The 19950-nt window shown below is 33.7% G+C and overlaps 1 protein-coding gene across 2 annotated transcripts in view; it reads right to left on the reverse strand.

Annotated features, from left to right (window-relative positions):
• Positions 1-729: 729 nt before the first annotated feature.
• The window catches only part of CXXC4 (CXXC finger protein 4), a 125513-nt gene continuing 106292 nt past the window's right edge, over positions 730-19950 (reverse strand). Inside the window, exon 4 of one of the 2 annotated variants that reach the window (XM_027597433.2) lies at positions 730-4801. In XM_027597433.2, the coding sequence (XP_027453234.1) occupies positions 4757-4801 (45 nt within the window). In that variant the 3' untranslated portion in view covers positions 730-4756. The remainder of the gene's footprint in view (positions 4802-19950) is intronic. The other variant, XM_027597434.2, reaches the window with a different exon arrangement.

Raw genomic sequence — 19950 nt, forward strand, 5'->3', positions numbered from 1 at the left:
GGACATGGACTCTCTCAATTGTCTGAAGTCCTGGGTTTGCAATCATATTAAAGATTTCCAAGATATAAAATTGTGTTCTACGTTTCTTGTAGGTTATGAGGCATCAAAAAAATGAGAGCTTTGTTCTGAGAAGCAGTGAAGTAAGTAAGGGTTAAGCACTTTCACCACCAAGTAATAAGCGGCATGGTTGGACCACAGTATTCCATAATAAAAAAAGTGACACAATAAAAATTTAATCTCAGAGAATTGCTGGGAGGGGCTGAAGATAGAATTCCAGTGTTGCTCATTTCTTCATGCACTTGAAGGCTTTCAAGTATTACCACCAGGACGTTTCATTCATGGAACAAGGCTTTCATGGGATGCTTTCTCCTGGCACACTTAAGATGGAGAAGGAAGGAGACAAGTTTGGATACATTCATTTCTTCCTCTATTTTGGTGACCTTTTAAAGCTTTCAACAAAGAATATATCCTTTAGAAATGTGAAAAGAACCGTGTTCTTCTTTTTTTCTTGTCTTTAAATATATGAGAAAGACAAAATCTATGAGAAAAACAAAATGAACAAAACTGGCATATTTTATGAAAGATTTATATACAGTATTCATTCTGCTGACATAAGGGCAAGTGTAGAATTATAAACTTTTTTAAATCATAAACAAAATTAGATTTTCAGGATATGTTCATAACTTCAATTCCCACAAATAAAAATTTGTTCATGGAAAAATAGAGATATTTTGAATACTAAAGTCCTTTATTCAACATCACAGAAATTTCACAAAAACAACTTTACTGGGCAAATTGAATGTGTTTTTTTTTTTAGGGTTTTTTTTTTTTTTACAGTTTTGTACATGCCCCATAAGTAATTTTCTTTAATAAATACACTGTTTTCCAAAACTGCTTTTTTATAATTGCACAAGCATACATACACCTTTACACAAATATCTATTAGAAAATTTAATAGATGACTGCACAGTTCAGAATAGGAGAACGTTGTGAAAGGAGTACATTTTGTGGCCCATGTTCCTGAACTATCTGACTTCCTTGTCATTGTGAAAATGGAATCCCTCCTCACATAGTAGCTGTCTTTTATTCACTAGGAATACAGATCTCAGTGTGAAACTGCCAAATTTAATAAAAACAAAATCTGAAACATTTAGCTGTTACATGAGAACCAACTGTTTGATATCACTGTGAATCTAACCATGATCAAAGACCCACTACAGCTTTTTGCTGAACGTGTTTGACCCTGAATAGTGTGCTCATTTAACTGCTTTCCTTTTTTTCATTATTTGATTACAGATACTATCGGCTTAAAGACTTTATATGCTTTAGCATTAATTGTACAACTTACATGCCAGGGGTTCTAAATGAAAGGAAGGGAATATTCCTTTCTGTTAGTGACTGCTTAATACTAATTCACGGGAAGCCCATCATCTCTTGCTCCCTATAAATGTGTTTAGAAGTAGGAAGTTGGGTGTTGGGGAATCAAGCAACCAGGAGATGTTTTTGTATACTCTTACACTGGAGAAAGATTTTACTGTTTTCTTTCCTAAGGATGGATACTTTTCTTGTTTGTAAATATGCCTCCTCTTGTACACAGGCAGGCAAAATCCATCAGAAAGCCACTTTGGTCTGAAGGCCTGGAAAGAGGGAGGTTTGCATTATGAGGGTCTTGTAATGTTTAGGGTGCTGAGTGACAGCTGACAAGGAAATTGGTTCACTGCACTTCGTACTAACACCCCTCGTATTTTCCAGCTCTCCCCAGCTGCTGACAGAATGTGGCATCTCCTTGTCTACGCCTCGAGAAGGTAAGAATCCTGTGTATGTTGACCTCCCTTACAAAGCTTTTAATGTGGCTTCTCTGATATGTAATTTTTAAGTTGTATAGTCCGCCACCATCTATATTCTGATTGTTATCTTCTGATTTTTCTTGGTACTGAATGTGATACGTACAGTGAACAATTTTCAAAAGTTACATTGCATTGGTATTTTAGAATCATGAAAAATGTAAACCTTTAAATCACTCCCTTGAGGTTATAATGATATGCTTTACAAGTTCTCAGTATACGGACTTACGGAGAAGAGAACCAAAGGGAGACTGGAAGAGTAACATCTTTCTTCAACATCACCAACGAGAACTTTATATGTACCCTACATTATATAAAGAGTTTTACCAAAAACATAAAAATTGGGTGGTGTAAAAGAACAATGTCAAGAACAAAAACATATAAAAGAATTAAAGAAAAGCTGTACTTTTCCATTTCAATAATCAACAGATTTTCTTTCATTAAAAAAAATTGAATTGACATGTAAAACACCACATTTTACAATATACAGGTTCATTAGTTCTTTAAGAAAACAAACAAAAACACATCAAGACACGCAATACTAGCATGTATTTTAGACTCTCAGTACATTGTCATGAGATCTTTACATGTTACTGTATGCCTAATGCAGCTTGAATTGACGTTTGCTTCAATTCTGTAGTAACAATCATCATTTTCCAAAAAGCAAGGCAAACTTACCATTCAAGTGTGAAAGTAAGTTTTCGCTTACTTGTAATTAATTAGCACACTGGCTTAAAAAATAAGTCAAATCAAATCAAAGTGGACAAGAAAGAACTCATATAGTTCTCATTGGTCCCACAGCAGAAACAGAAATTCTAACTAGAAACCCTCAAAGGAATTATACATCAAGCAGAAAGCTATCTCAGAATTAACATACAGCACATTTTAGCTTGCGATTATTTAATGATCTTCTTGAAACATGGATAGGTGTAATATAGAATCAGTTTTCCTTAAAAAGCCCATTTGACTGTAACTGGAGGCCTTGCGTTCCCACTCTAGCCAGGTTCAGTCACTTGCTTTTCACATTGGAGTGTGCAGGTACCTTCTCCACCCTCCCACCCGGACTCATGATGAAATGCTCCTTCCGTGTTTTTTAAAATCTCCTGTCATATTATTTCCCATTCACAACTACAACTAGCCTTTTAAAATTATTAATCTGCTAGTCTTTCTAAAACTTTACAGCCCTTTTCATCACCCTTTCTCAAGTTATTTTTCTTTGCATAATCCATCTTGCTAACATTTTTCAGCAGACTAGTGGATGTCACAGGCTAAAAGAGCTGGCTAGTGGATAAAAAACAAAAGTTACAGTAACATGGCAACTTCGATACTCCATGTATTTTTGCTAAACTCTATTTTATTCCTGAAGATGAAAACTGTCTTTATGATCTGGCAAGAAAAAGAAAATGATATAAACTTCCTAGGTATCATGTTATCACAGATAATATCTGTCCTATTGGGACAGCCTTAGGAACCTTGACTGCCATAAGAAAACCAAATCCTACATGAAAATATAGCACAGATCCTATGAAGCATTAGCTCCTTTGTGTTTGGGGCTGTTTGCACTTATGGAATTCCACAGAATGTGGCCCTGCCTTCTCAGGAATGAAAGCGTCAAGTGACAAAAATGGGAACGGGAGCAACGGAACATTCCACTGAGGGCCTAGGGGAAGGCCACTGGTCCAACTGGGAGGCTATGAGAAAGGAAGCGAAAAAGAGATTTAAAAGCCTCACCTTTATGAATGTGTTTAATTCTTTTTAACTTAAAAATATATCTAGTCATGCCTCAATGCGGGAGGTCTTTATGTATTCAAATTTTAAAACAAACTACCCATTTCATAACATACATTGAATTAAAACATTTGGGTACATTTTATTAAGTGTTTTTTTTCCTACCAAAAAAAAAGCAAAATATAAACAAACAAAAAATACATATACCCCATGTTGAGCTGAGAAAAAAAAAAGTCAATCATGAATTTCTCCCCCTAAGATATGATACTTTTCTCTGTATCCTAGAAAACACTGTTTTTTTTTTTTAATTTATACAACTGATTCTGCATGTTCCCAACTACTCTGAGTACTCCGCCTTACAGTGCAACCCAAGACAAGTCAACTACACTAAGTATTTGGGAGGTATACCCTTCTGTACAGCTTGTTTGTAAGCAATGCAAGTGCATAACCACTACTCTAATATAGTGCTCAAAAGATTAATTGAAACTTTCATAACATCTTCCCCTCTTATAACAATACAACTGAAGGTAATTGCTAGATGCATCATAATCTTTTAGTCTTGTAAAACTTGGCATCAAGTCTCTACGGAAAGATGCATGGCAAAACATGCCCCTGCTGTTGCTGCTTCTAGAAACAACTGGCAAAAAATATTTAAAGCTAAAATTTATTGCTCCAGATTTAACTCGCAGAACCATACTGTTGTGTACAAACTGTTAATCTCCATAGATGCTCAGACATGATTGTCTCCTTGTGTCTAAACACACAAAATACAAGCTGCTATCTGTACAGTTTACAGTACTGAAACACATATATTTGAAAATGAAGTATAGATATGTACTTTGTAAAGATACATGATTTTACAGCAGGGGTTTACCCAAACTTATTTTTTACAGCCACTTTCAAAATAGACAACAACTTCACTAGTATAGCTAAATTACATCAAAGAAAGAATCAGTGTATTGAAAGTAAATAGACTGGCCAATTCCCCAAGCTCCTGGATTATTTTTATATGTCTTTTTTCTTTTCTTTTCCTTTTTTTTTTTTTTTTTGGAAGAAACCCCTATACATAAAATGAAAATAATATCTGGATATTTTCTTCAGTGGTGGACTAAGCAGTTTCTTAAAACAAGACATTAGTTTGCCCTTCACTTCCAAATGCCTTGAAAATAAGATACACTACTGCTTTAAAAGAACCATCGGAATGCTTCAGCGCTGGGAACAGGTGTTCTCTATAAAAAAAGAGCAAGAAAACAAGTTAAGCTTTCTTTCTATGCCAATATAAAATTAGATTTTTCTCCTTTACACTTCAGCAATATTTTTAGTCAGCAATACACAACATAATGACTTGTATATTTCAACATTTAATAAAAAAAAGAAATGTTCAGTCTTAGAACATTACAAAAATTAGGATGTTGACTTTAACGCTAATTTACTGAATATAATGATTAAAACACATTAGTCTAAAAAATACAGGGAACAAAGCCTAGAACATGGATAACCATCAGAATAAAGGGGGAGGTTCAAACTATTAGCCAGTAGTAGCAAGTCCAGCCAGAAAATCTGTATCTGCTGCATACATATGCATCCTATATAAGGTGGATATTTAGAGAATTCAGAGAGGTAATTTCTTTATTCTGGGGAATTTCATTTATGACAGGACAACAAATATTACATTGATATTAATTCTATCATTTAACAACTCCTAATGCTAAACATTCCTACAAATAATCTAATGAGAACTATACTGACAATATATGCTACTATTTGAAAGTCTGCATTTTCAACAAATTAATGTCATATGTATGAAACAAACTTATACTAGCCAATTATACTCAGTGGAGCATAACTATCTTTTTGCGCCATAAAAAGACTGTAGTTTTCTAAAGGAGTAGTAAGTTAGCACCAGAAGTATGAGCAACCATTTTAACTAAATGCTTAGTTACGGTGGGGTGTTTTTTTTTTTTTTTTTTTTTTGGTGGTTGTTTTTTGGTCAGAAAAACGGTAAAGTATTGAATATTATACTATACTTGTATTCTTTAAAAAACAGAATCACATGAGAACATATTGAAGGTACATAAAAAACAATAAGCTAAATTTTCCTATAGGGGCAAATGAAAGAGGGTTGATTTTATTTCCTTAGACCAGTCCAACAATCCTGTGTAGAATAAAGATGTCTGCCAAGAATAAGTAAGTAAGTTGGTATATTGAATGTTACTAAATTACTGGGTAGGTAGAGAGCACGAACACACACACATACCTCTTATAAACACATCTTAAGACAGTGTTATAGCACTTGAATTTCATATTTCAGAAAATACATGAAAAATTCTACTCTAAGTACTCTTTAATGATTGAGGTTAGCTTTATTTCCTTTCTCACATTTGACTTATTTGGTTCACACAGTCCTAGTGTAACAATGTCATCTAAAAATAAAAGTGTATTAGTTGGTTAAAAATGTCCATGAAATTTAAATGGAAAAAAATAACCATTTTGGAAAGCAAAGCTACTTTTCATTATTTGCACTAAAAAGAATTTTTAAAAACTTGTCCTCGCAGTCAATAAATTTCAAAAGAATGTGTAAGAACAAACTAATGATTTTTTTTTAAAGTAAAATCTACTCCCAGTGTAAGTCTCAAACTCATGACCCCGAGATGAAGAGTTTCATGCTCTCCCAACTGAGGCAGCCAGGCACCTGAAACCAATGATTCTAATGCAAGTTTGTATAATGTATATACAAAAATATTTAACTTGTGAAGTATTCTCTAAAAATGCAAACAAGAAAGTCCATTATTCCTGCATAAATAGTACTTATTAATATTTTACTCTTTACTCCTCATGGTACAACGTTTTCTTCTCTCCAGCTCACTATGAATACCTGAAGTCCCATCATTTGATTTGGTTGATGAGAAAAACCCCTTTAGCATTTTCCAAAATTAACTTTTGAATGATAAATGTAATTGTATATGCTCATTACATTTATTTAGTCATTATTAAAGGAAGTATATGAAGTAATAAACAACATATTCATTCTAATATTCATGCTTTACACACACACACACACACACACACACACACACAAGCAGTAAATGAAAACTTAGACGTTTATACCAGATGCTAAGCTTGCTGCCTGATGCCAACTAAGAATAAATTTTATATAAGTATGCATACTTATATAAATGTAGTCATTTTTAACAAGATAAGTTAGATCCAAACATATCCATGCAATTACAGATTCACATATGAAAAATAAACATGTGCATATATATTCATATATATTCACATTTACATGTATAGAATATGACATAGAGATGCCAATTTACTTTCAGATGCCAACTGGAAACAAGACTGTAAGTATATACTTAGATAATCTTGTATCTTGATAAACATATATGTTTATGAAGATAAACATAAAAATGTATGGAGTACATTTTTTAAATGAGGTGAACTCCTTATGTCTTGGATACATTTTGAAATCTCTTTTCCAACTCTTTGCTCTTCCTGTGCCCCTTTCCATTACTCAATTTTATTTGCAATATTTAGAAAAAGCAAGCTTCATAAAATGCCACCTGAGAGCAAAGGTGACTGTTGTGAGGAGAAAGAAAAACACTTCTCAATGCTTGTTAGCACCAAAAATTAATTAGATAGTGCAAATATGAGAAAAGCAGAGAACTGGTTTTCTTTACTAATACAACCTGTGACAAAATATAGCACTGTGATGTGTGCGTATTATTATGCATACATTGAGGCCAGTATGTAGCTCCATATATAAAGATACAGTCTACCGCTGCAGGGGAAGGGTGAAGATAAGCAGGGAAGCATCTTTTAAAAAATATTTCTCCCTTATATCAAGATTTTTGAGGACATGAAGCCTAGAGATGATTTGTTGGGAAATCACCTAAAATGTGTGAGAAAACAGGAAAACCACTAGTGCATTAATTAGAACAAATTATCAAGGCATTCACCAGAAGCTTGAAGTCAGGTTTCTCTAAATTTTATTCCAGGGTTAAAAAAGTAACAAAACTCCTTAGTGTTCCATAGGCCACACAAAACAGAAGATGTATGCCCAACCTCCTGCCCAATTTTCACTGGGCTCAGTGGAAATTTACTTTACGCCTGGACTGAGTTCTTTTTGGTCAAGATGGGGAAAACAACATTGTTTGCGTTCACCCATAAAATACTGGTTAAATAATAGGTTTTTTTATTAAGTCTGTACTAATTTGGGGACATATCTTCTCTATCCCTGCCAACTAATGAGGTCATCTTTGTTAGAGGACTTTTATTTCAAATGGTGTGGGGGCTCAGCACACCAACGTGGAGGATTAAGCACCCTGACCAGCTACCTTAGGGTTATATAAATTCAACAGTCCCAGCTGGGGAATCACACTCTTGATGAGATTACAGTGACTTTCTGGATCTCCATGATGCTTGCAGGAAATCATTATCCTGAGTGACAGGAAAGCCAGATTCCCCAGGAAGAGAAGGGGGTGGGGAGGTAAAGAATAGAATGGAGTTGATCAGCATTGTTGAAGGCAGCCTTCACTGCTCATGCAGGTGCAAACACTGACATACAGCAGCCTGCTCCCAGGAGACCTGTGGAGAAACCCCGCAGCCCTCAGTTCTCCTTCCCGTATTGCTGTAAAGCATGGTTTTCCAGAGCATTCATCCCTACAAAAGCCAGAGCTGTATAAGGAAGACCTTAAACTAATGAGCTTAAAAGCATGACTTCTGTTTCCCTCCTAAATAACTTTAAAAAGCAATGACATTTCCCTGTATAAGATATATAAGAATTTTGTATAAGGTATATAAGAATGATATAATCCAAGCCCAAGTACAGTTTACACATACTTTTTAAAAAATGAAGACAAAAGTTATCAATATGTCTCCAGCAGAGGTATATTTAATTTTTGTTAAATCAACAATGAAGAAATAATTAAACAACCTAAAATAAATAAAAATCCCCAAAGCTGCCACCTAAAGAATTTGGGTATTTTTCTTTTTTGGTGCCTGCCAAGCAGGTGGTATCTTCAGGTTGAGGATGCATCTACACACTCTTGTGTAAAATATGGCAAGTCGAATAAAAATTCACCTTCTGAAGGCTGCAAAACGGTATCTACATTTCCCTCTATATAAAGATAGGTGGGATTGGCTATTCATATTTAGATACAATATGTAAAGCGTGGCACTAAACAAAACTCATTTTAATAAAGCCAGACATGAACTTTCAAAGGGCAAATTAAAGACAACTCGATGCTGAAATCTTCTTCAGAAAGTATAAGGCTATGCAAATTGAGATAATGATGACATTAGAAAATTCTGTAACTAAAGTTAAATATATCTTTCCAATATTTCTTCATATACTTTCTAATCCAAAAGTCGTGGTGATTTCCCCTAGGCCTTCAGAATTCTACTGTGAAACAGGATGCTTCTAATACAATGATTTCCAAGCTGCAGTCAGTACTTTGGGCTACCATTATTCTTAAGCTAATCAAAAATAATTCCCGGTTTTCCCCTTTACTATTAAAGAAACGGAAGTCATCCAATCATTTTCTGATTCTCATGTAATGATGTGAGGTATGCTTTTTCCAATCAAAAGCAAAGCAATGTCAATCTGTAGTTAGCCAATACAGCTTCTTTCAAACTCTTCTGAAATAGTGTTTTCCTGTGAGGAGTCCCCTATAAGTTTCTTAGGCTCCAATCATCTAAGACCTTGAAATTGGAGCACCTCACAGCATTTGATTGACCTCTTCACGCTAGAACTTGAAAACCTCAATGAACCACTGAAATTTCACAATAGAAAGTACGTGAGTATTACAAAAGATAATAGTAGGTATCATTGTTTGCCTTTAGATAATTGATTATATTTTGTTTTGGCTTCACATGAAACTTTAAAAATTTGGAGTATTTTGCATGAACAACAACAACAAAAGATTCCTGATGGTGAAAAAAACTACTTGTTTTTTTTCCTGATTTGATTCCCAAAGAATGCTAAAACATCAAGTTATATAGGTTCTCAATTTTTTTACTGACAAAACTTCAAAACCTACTTGGAGAAATGGAAAATTGTATTATATATACAATATTGTGACTGTGAATACACACATTAATACAAATCTTTGGATGATTAATAATTATGATCTAAAATGATACCTAGGAAATGTTAGAGACACCCCAAAATGCTTTTAGCAGAAATATTTACTATATCCTATTTATAATTAATATACTTTAGAAACCATAGATCGGTACTCCACTAATTTTACTAGAATTATTAGCAAGCACAAGTATAGAATAGATCAGTAAATCCGAGAGAACAATTAATTTATGATATATGATGATCTCACAGTCCAATAATTTATTATAATAAAAAACAACTTTATATTTTAATACCTCAATTAAAAATATATAAATTAATATAAACACTTTCCACTTTTTAGATTACAACTTACTTTCTTTTTCTGTCCTATTGTAATATATATGTCATATACATTATGTAATATATAACATGTGTGCAGATATCACATATGTCACATATATTGCACATATATCACATATGTGATATGTATCAGATTAATTCTTCTCATAATTCAGATTCATTAATCATATAATTGTATAAGTATTTGGATACTCACATTTTATTTTGGCCATTATCCAGATGTAAACTAAAAATATCTATCAAAATTACCACTAACTGGAATATTAGACCCCTCTCTAAAAGACAGAAAGTACCAAATAGGTAACTGCATAACTTTTACGACCCAGTTTTTTGGAGGCCTTAAATATTAAGATTATAAGAACTCTACTTTTTGGGTTTTCAAATTGACATGTATGGCCAGGATTTCTCTGATTAATGGTGGAGAACTGGCAATGGCTTTCTCATTAGTATCCATTCTCTGTGGGCTGTTCCTCCTGCTACTCTTCCCACTTTGCCAATAGAGAGCTCCTCCTCCTCCTCCCCCTCCTAGATGAATACCACCCCCCTCACCATCACTACTGTGATGGCATGATTTTAGGCGATGATAGCATGACTTGAGACGATAAACCTAGCTAACATTTACCGACAGAAAGATGAGTTTATATATTACGTTATACAGATGCTAAGTCAGGTCAATGTACTGGTAGAGCCAGTTAGGAAAACAACTGTCTAAAGGAGAATGTGTGTGTCTAAAGGGTAGGAATGGGTTGGTAGGAAGGAAAGTAATAGCTTACCGCTGCCGCCGTGATTTACCTGAGTCCGAAAGTGGCCAAAAAACGTGCCCACCTTTGTCCCTAGTATCTAATGAACTACTTTATTTAGGCAATTTTTGTTATTAATGCTATGTAGGATTATATTTCAACTAATTTTGGTAAGAACACTTCAAATCACATCATTCTAACAAATAAGTAAATTTATTGTATGATAAATGAGTTGTTTAGTGATTAAAATGTTCTTGGACATATAGAAATAAACTGTAATGGGATGATACCAGGCTAAGCAGAAAGAGGAAAATTGTTCAATGATCCACCAATTAAAAAGGTGTTTTTGAAAAATTATTTTATACAATATTTTTAACCCTATGTTAAAGTTCTTGGAGGGAGTGTGAAAGGAAGTTAAATTGAGATTAAAAGGCAAAAATTAGATTAATAACGTCAATACTGTCAAGAATGATTAGAACAGAGTCAATTCTATTTATATGTTCCATATGTTTATATTTAATTTATGACTATATACACAAATATATATGGTTTTATGATAAATGAATCTTCATCAATCTACCTACCTACCTACCTATTACCTATCTGGCAGAGACAGAAGTTAGATAATTCTATCTCCCCTCAAAGTCACTCCACTAATCCTGTTTAATGCAACAATGCCTTTAGGTGAGATCATTGCTAATCAGCTATTGAAAAACCACCAGCATTCTTTTTGTGATAAAGTTGTTGGACAATTTTGGGAAAATTTTGGTTAATTTTAAAGCAGACAGTGAACTGTCTTGTTCTTTTAACTGAAGAGAAGAAGAAATATTCTTGTAAAATGTGAGGAAATGGGAGGTCATAACAAATATTAAGAGATGACATTTTAAAATTATCAAAGCTATGATTTGGACAGTCTCTAACATGTATTCAAATTAAATACAATAGTTAGACCAAACCTCCATAAGAAATTCAAATTACAGTGCTTCTCTTTGCATTATTATAGATCTGAGAATTTGAGAAATATTCATTTTTTATATTATATAAAAAGTGAAAATAACTTAAATAAAAATTTTTCTCTTAGGCTAAGTTCCTTAGCATCTTGGATGTAGTCACTGGACTTCATTTGGTTTAGAATCCTCTATGACAAAATTCCAACCACTTCCATAGACCCAGCTCAGAAACCAAAGCAGGTTTTATGTTCATGAATTTCTTAGAGGAATTTAGAGTAAATTCCAAACATTTCAGTCATTAAGATGTTATCATCAAAATAATGTACTTCATTAAAAACTTTAATTCTGAAAATAACATGTAGCTTTTGCAGTATTTCTTAAATTTTTTTTTTTAAATAATTGTAATTCAATGTAATTGCCATTACACCAAATGTTCAAATTCACAATCACTCTGAGTTTTTGGTCTCTCTCATTTTTTTTTCTTTTTAAATAATAAAATTAAAAGGTATATAATCAACAATTATTATAATTTAACTTTATCAAGTTATTACATGTCACCTAGCTCTTTAGAAATATATTTTGGTTAATTTCCCTCATTAAGAGGATATATACTCTTAAGCATTCTATGCTACCATGATATCAGCATATCTTGTGCTAGAGCAAGTTCTCAAATATTTAGATTCAAATTTCTCCTCAGAGAATTTCCACATACTACTTCTTTTTCTATGAGTATTTTGTACCCCATCTTTGTGCAAACATAGCCACCTTCCCAAAGTTAACTAACTAGCAGAGTCAATTAATAAGCCTAACTTTTCAAGCATAGAATTTATAAGATGTAGTGATTAATCATCTTTCTTCCATTTTTCTGAAGTCTTTTCTGTAAGTGCATTCTGTATTTTCCAGGAAATTATATAACCACTTAAAAAGTAGAGATATTTTGGAACAATTAGTTGTTTATAGGACGGCCTCTATCTCCCTAAACACCATCGCTAATTTGGAGCATTAGTTTTCTCACCTTGGCTTTTCTATGTTTCTAACTGAAGACCCGAGTGAATTACTCTTAAAGAGAAATGAGAAGGGGGTAGGGGTGGGAACTAGTTTCCATGAAACTACTTTTTCCACTATGGTAAATGAAAAGAAACAATGTTGAAGAGTTCTAGTAGGTCTAAACCCAGACACATGGCATCTTGCCAAAAATTTTGAGCCTTTGTTTCTACCAATTTCTTATTTAAACCAGACTCAAGAAGATGACCTAGCACATGACAATCCTTTCTACCAATATGCTCCTTTCTCATTTCTCTTGGATCTGTAACATTACACTCTGCCTGACCTTCTTCCCTCCCTCTCTTCCTTCTTTCTTATTCAGGTCAAACAAGGATTTCCACTACTCTGTAAAAATATACTTGAAATAACAAGTCATACTGTAGATTCTCAGTATGTTCAAATGTTCAAGGCAAGTATTCTTTTTTTTTTCTTATTCCGTGAACAATTCTACTAACAGAAAAAACTTACCACATAATCACATGGGGTAACCAGGTAGAGATCATCAAAAGCAACCTGTATTTCTTATCTAGGTCTGGGAAGAACTAAGCCAAGGATGCATCAAGGAATCCCAGGGCTTTTAATGAGACTGCTCCCAGAGCAATTATATCATTTTAATTCAATTATGTCATTTTACATGTGTCCACTTCTTGGATTGAAAGTTAAAAATGTAAGTAGGGAACTAAGTATCTTGGATGAAGGACTAAGATATAGAGTTAGGGATTTAGATGGGTATTGCAAAAGGCAGAAAATGAAGAAAAGTTTAAGTTTCTTAAACAAGTGTCTGTGTGTGTGTGTAAACATATATGTATGTATATATCTACAGAGCTTACCACAAATCTTAGAAAATAACGGTTTCTACCTAAAGATTAGTCAAACTGAATTGAATTTATCAAGGGTTATGTGCTTAGTAACATACCATGTATTCATGAACATACAGCATAGGTACAGACCTGCCTAGAAGTAAAGACACACTATTTATAGAAATACATTTAAATTTTACTCTTTATCTTGTTAACATTGTTCCATTTACAAATATAATTTCTTTCCTCACTACAGACTCATTCAATAGTGTTGTTGCTGTCACTAAACTAGTGTTTTTCAAACTTTTTTGACTGCAACCAACACTTAGAAATACATTTTACATAGCAGCCTAGTACATGCATACACATACATTTATGTATACATACAAACTGAAACAGAAGTTTAACAATATGCACTCTTACTATATGTGCTGCACTCATATATTTTATATTCTACTCTGTTCTGTTCTACTTTCTGAAAATCCTTGTGGTAAGCCAACACATGGACCACTAATGTTCTGTCACGTGCAGTTTGAAAAACACAGCTCTACGCCACACAAATAACATATTCATGTGAAGAGAATCACATGAGGAAAATCCAAAAACCACTCCACTTCATAATGAATTTAACTCTATATAGCAGCCCTACTTAAAAGATCCAATCTGTATTCCCTTTGGGACAGAAAAGGTCAGTGTTCTCTATTTTGTTTTTCATGGATGAAAATTAGAGCACACAATGTATTTAATGTTTACTAGAAGATTCCACATCTTCTCACTTCTCATCCCTCTACATACAACCGAGAATTTTAGCTCTTTCCTTATTCTTGATTCCATTAAAACCATCACTGGTCTCATTTAACCTACACACAAGAACACTTCCCATAGACAAATCTTTCCCCACCAGTTACGTTCCTGCCACTGATTCACCAGCACCCATAATCATCATTTCCACACAATTAAATTTATATAGTCTATCTTTCTTTTAAAATGTATTTCATCTCTTTTCACTCTGTAAGGTTTTGGAGAAAATATATCTTCTCTGGAATTTGCTGGATTTGCTGAAATACACAGAGATGCCCATGAGTCTTCATGATCTATAAACATATGCCCCTTTTCCCTCTGGTCCTCCTTTTGAGTCTATCAATCATCTAAGTTTTGGGTTTTATTGTTTTTTGTTTTTTTAAGTCTTTGGGCAAGAAACAGCACTTTCAGCAGAGGTTTCCCCAGTTTGATACTTGTTCACGTTCTCAAGAATGTCCTCTAAAGGATGAATTTAGATGCAAAGGAGATCCAAATGGGATCCCATTTTCCACCCATCTTGGAAGCATTCTCTTTTAGTTACACTTTGGAATTATTCTACCAAATGTTTCAAAGACATAAGTAAAAATAATAACATCAGCTATAACACAATCTGTTTTCCCTGTCTCTGATTCAGCTGCCACTCCACTGAACTTGAGCTTCAGCTCTGACTCCCGAACCAGATACATTGAGTGAAGTCATAAAAATATTATCTTCCCTCTTTTTATAGTTTCCACTCTCTGCAAAACTTCTGTATCTGCTGAAGGAAAGCAGACATCCATATCCTGTCTTGACAAAGTTCCTTCTAGATACTGCATTGCATCCTGACTTGAATATTCCTTTCTCCTTGGTTTTTAATTCTTTCTGGATTAGTATGCTAAATCTTTTAGGGCTTATCACTGTTTTTTTTTTTTTTCCCAAAAAACCATTAGCCTTTTCTATTATTGCTCACTAACTTTCTTCATTTCATAAATACCCTCTCCTTATTAAAAAAGAAAGCTCTGCATAGTTACTTTACTTTTTATCTCAAAATGTGTATCTACCTGTTTTATTCCCCACACACCTATCTTCCAAAACAAAAGTAACTCTAAAATTTTCCAATATTTATTAAATATGTTCTCCAACTAGAATTCATATACATTTAACCATTTCTTTCTTACAATGATTTTCTTAAACTAATTCACATTTAGAATAACTCCCCATGTCTGTCCAAATAAGAAAATAGTAGCCAAAGGAAGGTGTTGTGTTAAAGTCAATCTCTCTCTTTCTCTCAAATGTTATAGAAATTAATGGCAGTGGTGTGTCTTTGGTGAGGAAGGAGGAAGAGCATTAATTTATTTAACCTGGCTCACCACACTGACTGACTTGATTAGGTAATTTGTGCACTTTTCCTGGGCATTTGACAATGCAAGTACAAGAACAAGGAAAACTCGTTTATCAGGTTTATCTCTTTCCAAGTGAAATCAAGGCAGATATTTGGTGAACTGGATGATTAAGCAAAAATTCAGAAAACACAAACCACAACATAGTCTACCTGTGCTTTAATTTCTGAAAACTGTAAGTAACCTGTTGGTGGACGGAATTATCTGTAAACATAATTGTCTTATTCTCTACTTTTCATCGAGGACTTTAACATAGGAATGAGAAATTGCATAGCCTCTTTCATTATACAAAGTACACTCACCTACATACAATATCAAAAAGTTGTAAGCTAACGGATACTATTATCCCCATTCTATAGATGAGGAAACAAAGTTCAGAGAAGTTATGCTGATGTACCTAATTTCAACTGTAAGTTACCTGATACTCAGCTCTTCCCATAACCCATCATCAGAATGTGGCCATATGGCCTAAATGTAATTAATTATAAAAGAAATGAAAAGCCAAGAAACTAGGAGTACTTTCCTAATATAATTTATATTTGGTTTTATATCAGCCAAAGAAATACATCTTTAGTGTTACTTTTTTTTAAAAAAGAATTTTTGCTTTGCCATTTGCTATTAAGAAATGTAATGTGAAATAAATGCATTAAATATTAAGAAAAAGTAAAACAGAACAAATTTAACAGGCTCGCTCTCATACCTGGCTTTGGATTCTTATGCTGTTAAAATAAATTAAGAGAAAGCCCTGAAGTTTCACAGAGGAAAAAAATATTTCTCATAATGTTTTAGAGTAGAAGTTAACAAGCCTGCTGGGATCCTTTTAGCCCCTGCAGAGCTAAGTCTTCAACATTATTAAATGGCTGTCGCATCTGAAGTATGGTGCAACATAACTCAATAAACAACAGAAAACATATGATGCTGAATGGAGGGAGGCTTTTCGATTACTGGGCAGAATAATTCAATATCAGGACAGGTGTTTGTATGCGATGGAACAAGATATGACTGAAGCATAAACCATCCCTGTGCCCCTCCCCTAAAATTTTGAAACTCTTAAGGATAATAGCATAATGCCAGATGAAGAACTACGTTAAGAATGAGCAGAAACACTGCAACACAAGGAACAAAATTAATGCATATGTAGAATCTTCAAAATTTACACTGATGACAATAAAAAATATCCTTGAAAACAAGTTTTTGTAAAAAATGGTATTTTCTAGAGTGTTCTATGGCCCCTACCAAGATCATCTACAGTCTAATCAGTGACTGAAAATCATACATAAAAATGAAAAATTTTACCATTATTTTGGGTTCAGTTTTGCTTTTTAAAGATTAACTTAAAAATAAAGGAAAGCTAAAAGAGAAGTAGTCCTTTATCCAACTTAGATATTTACGTGGGGCTTCCTTTCAACAAATGTTGAATTTAACTTATTAATTTGATTAGATATTTTTATGCAATGAACACATTAGATTAACATTCTGTATAATGTGAGGAAAAATACATGTAAAAAAATGGAAGCATATCCACTCGTGAAATTTATTGGATAGTGGGACATTTTGTTACGCTTTTTCAAAGCAAAATTAAAAGCTGAGTTGTTTCCTGGTAAAAATGAACTATGTATTCAGATAATCTAACCAACTGAGTTCAAACAGTTCTAAGCAACAACTACTTCAAAAGAGTTTTTAAAAACACACTTCTACAGATGCAAATAATTTCATGTTTTACTCGTGTATCCAGAAAGAATATTCCACAGGGTTGCCAGGATCACCCTCCCCATAGATCCTCAGTCTCCAACCTGGCAAACTAGAGCCAATGTGGATGAAACACCCACCCTTCTTCCACTCCTTTCCAGTTTTAGTCTTACAGACTAGTTGATTAATTTGTTCTGTATTTGCCAATCTGCAAGTCTGACTATAGAAAACCCCTAACTGTTCACCCAGGGAATCAAGGGACTAACCAAAATAGGCAGCAATATTGCAGTCATCAATTCAGCAAAAAGTCTAAAAAGTCAAGTAACTTTTATTTTCCTAATCACTAGACACACCTTTCATTCTTATTTAAAATGTACGATATTTTTCTCTGATTAGTCTAAAAGTTGTTATTGTTGATTTGTTCTGATTGGCTGATTATTTGTTTGTATTTTGTTTGAATGACAGTTGAATTTCAAACAAACATTCTTAGAGGATAACTTACATATGGATTTTAATTACTTTTATTTTACTATTCCTAATTGCCATGCAAAAGATTGCTTAGAATTTACATGATATTTGCATGGGTGGGGGTATTATTTTCATTTAGGAATTATTAAAAATGTATGGTCCTTTTAAAAACAACTTTGACTAGGGCGCCTGGGTGGCTCAGTTGGTTAAGCGACTGCCTTCGGCTCAGGTCATGATCCTGGAGTTCCGGGATCGAGTCCCGTGTCAGGGTCCCTGCTCGGCAGGGAGTCTGCTTCTCCCTCTGACCCTCTTCCCTCTTGTGCTCTCTATCTCTCATTCTCTCTCTATCAAATAAAAAAATAAAATCTTAAAAAAAATAAAAAATAAAAACAACTTTGACTACCTTGTATTAAATGTAGTGATAGAAGGAAAATCTCTCTGGACTTGTATTACAGCTTGATGTCTTGACTACAAATCTACTTGATTTTAGTCAAAGCTAAACTTTTCTGAACTTTTTTCTTATCATTTATGAAACTCAGGATCTTTTTTCCTACATTATTTCTATACTACACTCTAGTGTTAATATACTATGATTTTGTTTGAATTGATTGACAACTTTCCTCTTTCCCTTTGAGAGTTACATATTTGCATTTTGAGAATAAAACAAAAATTTACATTTTTATACTGGCATGTTTTTGAGTTTTAAAACTAAAAATTGAGAACTCATTTTTAAATCGTGATATAAAATGACAAACTGGTGGATGTTTCAATTTAAGATATGAAACATCTGTGTTTACCTTTACATTTTTTTTTAAAGTCACCAAACTTCAAAAACTTACAACATGTTCAATTATTGACCGGTTTCATTAACTATATAGATGCTAAGTTTGAAGGACACATCTATTTTACATATGGGTCTACAAATAAATTTCTTTGGAAGCAAGTACCATCTTCCTTGTAGACAATGCTGTGTCCAGAATTTTACGACTGCCCTTTGTGTGGTGGGGGCCCTTAGAACTTAAGAGCATATATAAAGAAATGTGTCCCTCCTTCCCCAAAACACTTTTCAAAAAATCAAGTTATCAAGTTTGGGGCAATATTTGGGTGTTTCCCACCAAACCCCTTAGTAGCTCAACCTAACTTGTTGGCCTGTATATTCAGTAGATAAATGTTTTGAATGAGAGAAAAGTTTTAAAAGAAAAGAAAGAGATTGAGATTGTTCTCTTCCTTGAGGTTTCAGTTTCTCTTCACTATAGCCCCTTCACTATAAGGTATCCTTTTAAAGTCCTTCCCTCCAGCTTGTGGTGGCAGCATGTAACTTAGAGCTGAGAGCCAAGGGTGGGGGCAGGGAAATCTCCTGAGGTGCTGCTTACTAATGTAATTCCATAAATCAGCTAATGGGAGAGAAACCAGATCTGTGTGGTCTCTAATGCTGTCCCACAGAGATCAATCATGTCACCTGAACAATGTTCAGGGACTAAGAGGCTGGGGTTGCCCGTGGGACAATTCTATCCCTTGAGCCATACCGGGTTGGGATATTTTAAAAAGTCAGATCTTCATATCAGAAATGTAACTGCTGCGAATATGAAAACTAAGGATTGATTACCTATGCATGAGACAAAGTGCTATTATGTAACTTATTATCATAATGCATAAGCACATGTTTATTAAAATCTCTCAGTTCAATATTGATCATTTAGGATGCAAGTTTTTAAAATAAGTTTTGTTGCAGAAAGGGCATACAGTATTTGTAATAACTGCTTTGAATAATTAGTGACATTTTTAATGTAGTAATTGATTAAATGAACAGTGTTCTATGCAAATATACAGTGCACAGTATCAGAAAAACTAAATTTGTTTTATGTGCATTGTTATCTTATGGAATATTATCAAGGGGCTGATTTTATAAATATATTTCCAAGGCATTAAGATGCTCTTAACATGAGACTAAGCAGGAAAATGTGAAAATAAGTAAGGCTGTTTTAAAAGGAATGCCAGAGGGGAGGCTTCAAAAAAAATGTGGGCAAGAATCCCAACACATCCATGTGAGTCTGTCTTAATTTCAGTTTACTCACCC

This window comes from Zalophus californianus, chromosome 2 (assembly GCF_009762305.2).
Source record: "Zalophus californianus isolate mZalCal1 chromosome 2, mZalCal1.pri.v2, whole genome shotgun sequence".
Taxonomy (NCBI): domain Eukaryota; kingdom Metazoa; phylum Chordata; class Mammalia; order Carnivora; family Otariidae; genus Zalophus; species Zalophus californianus.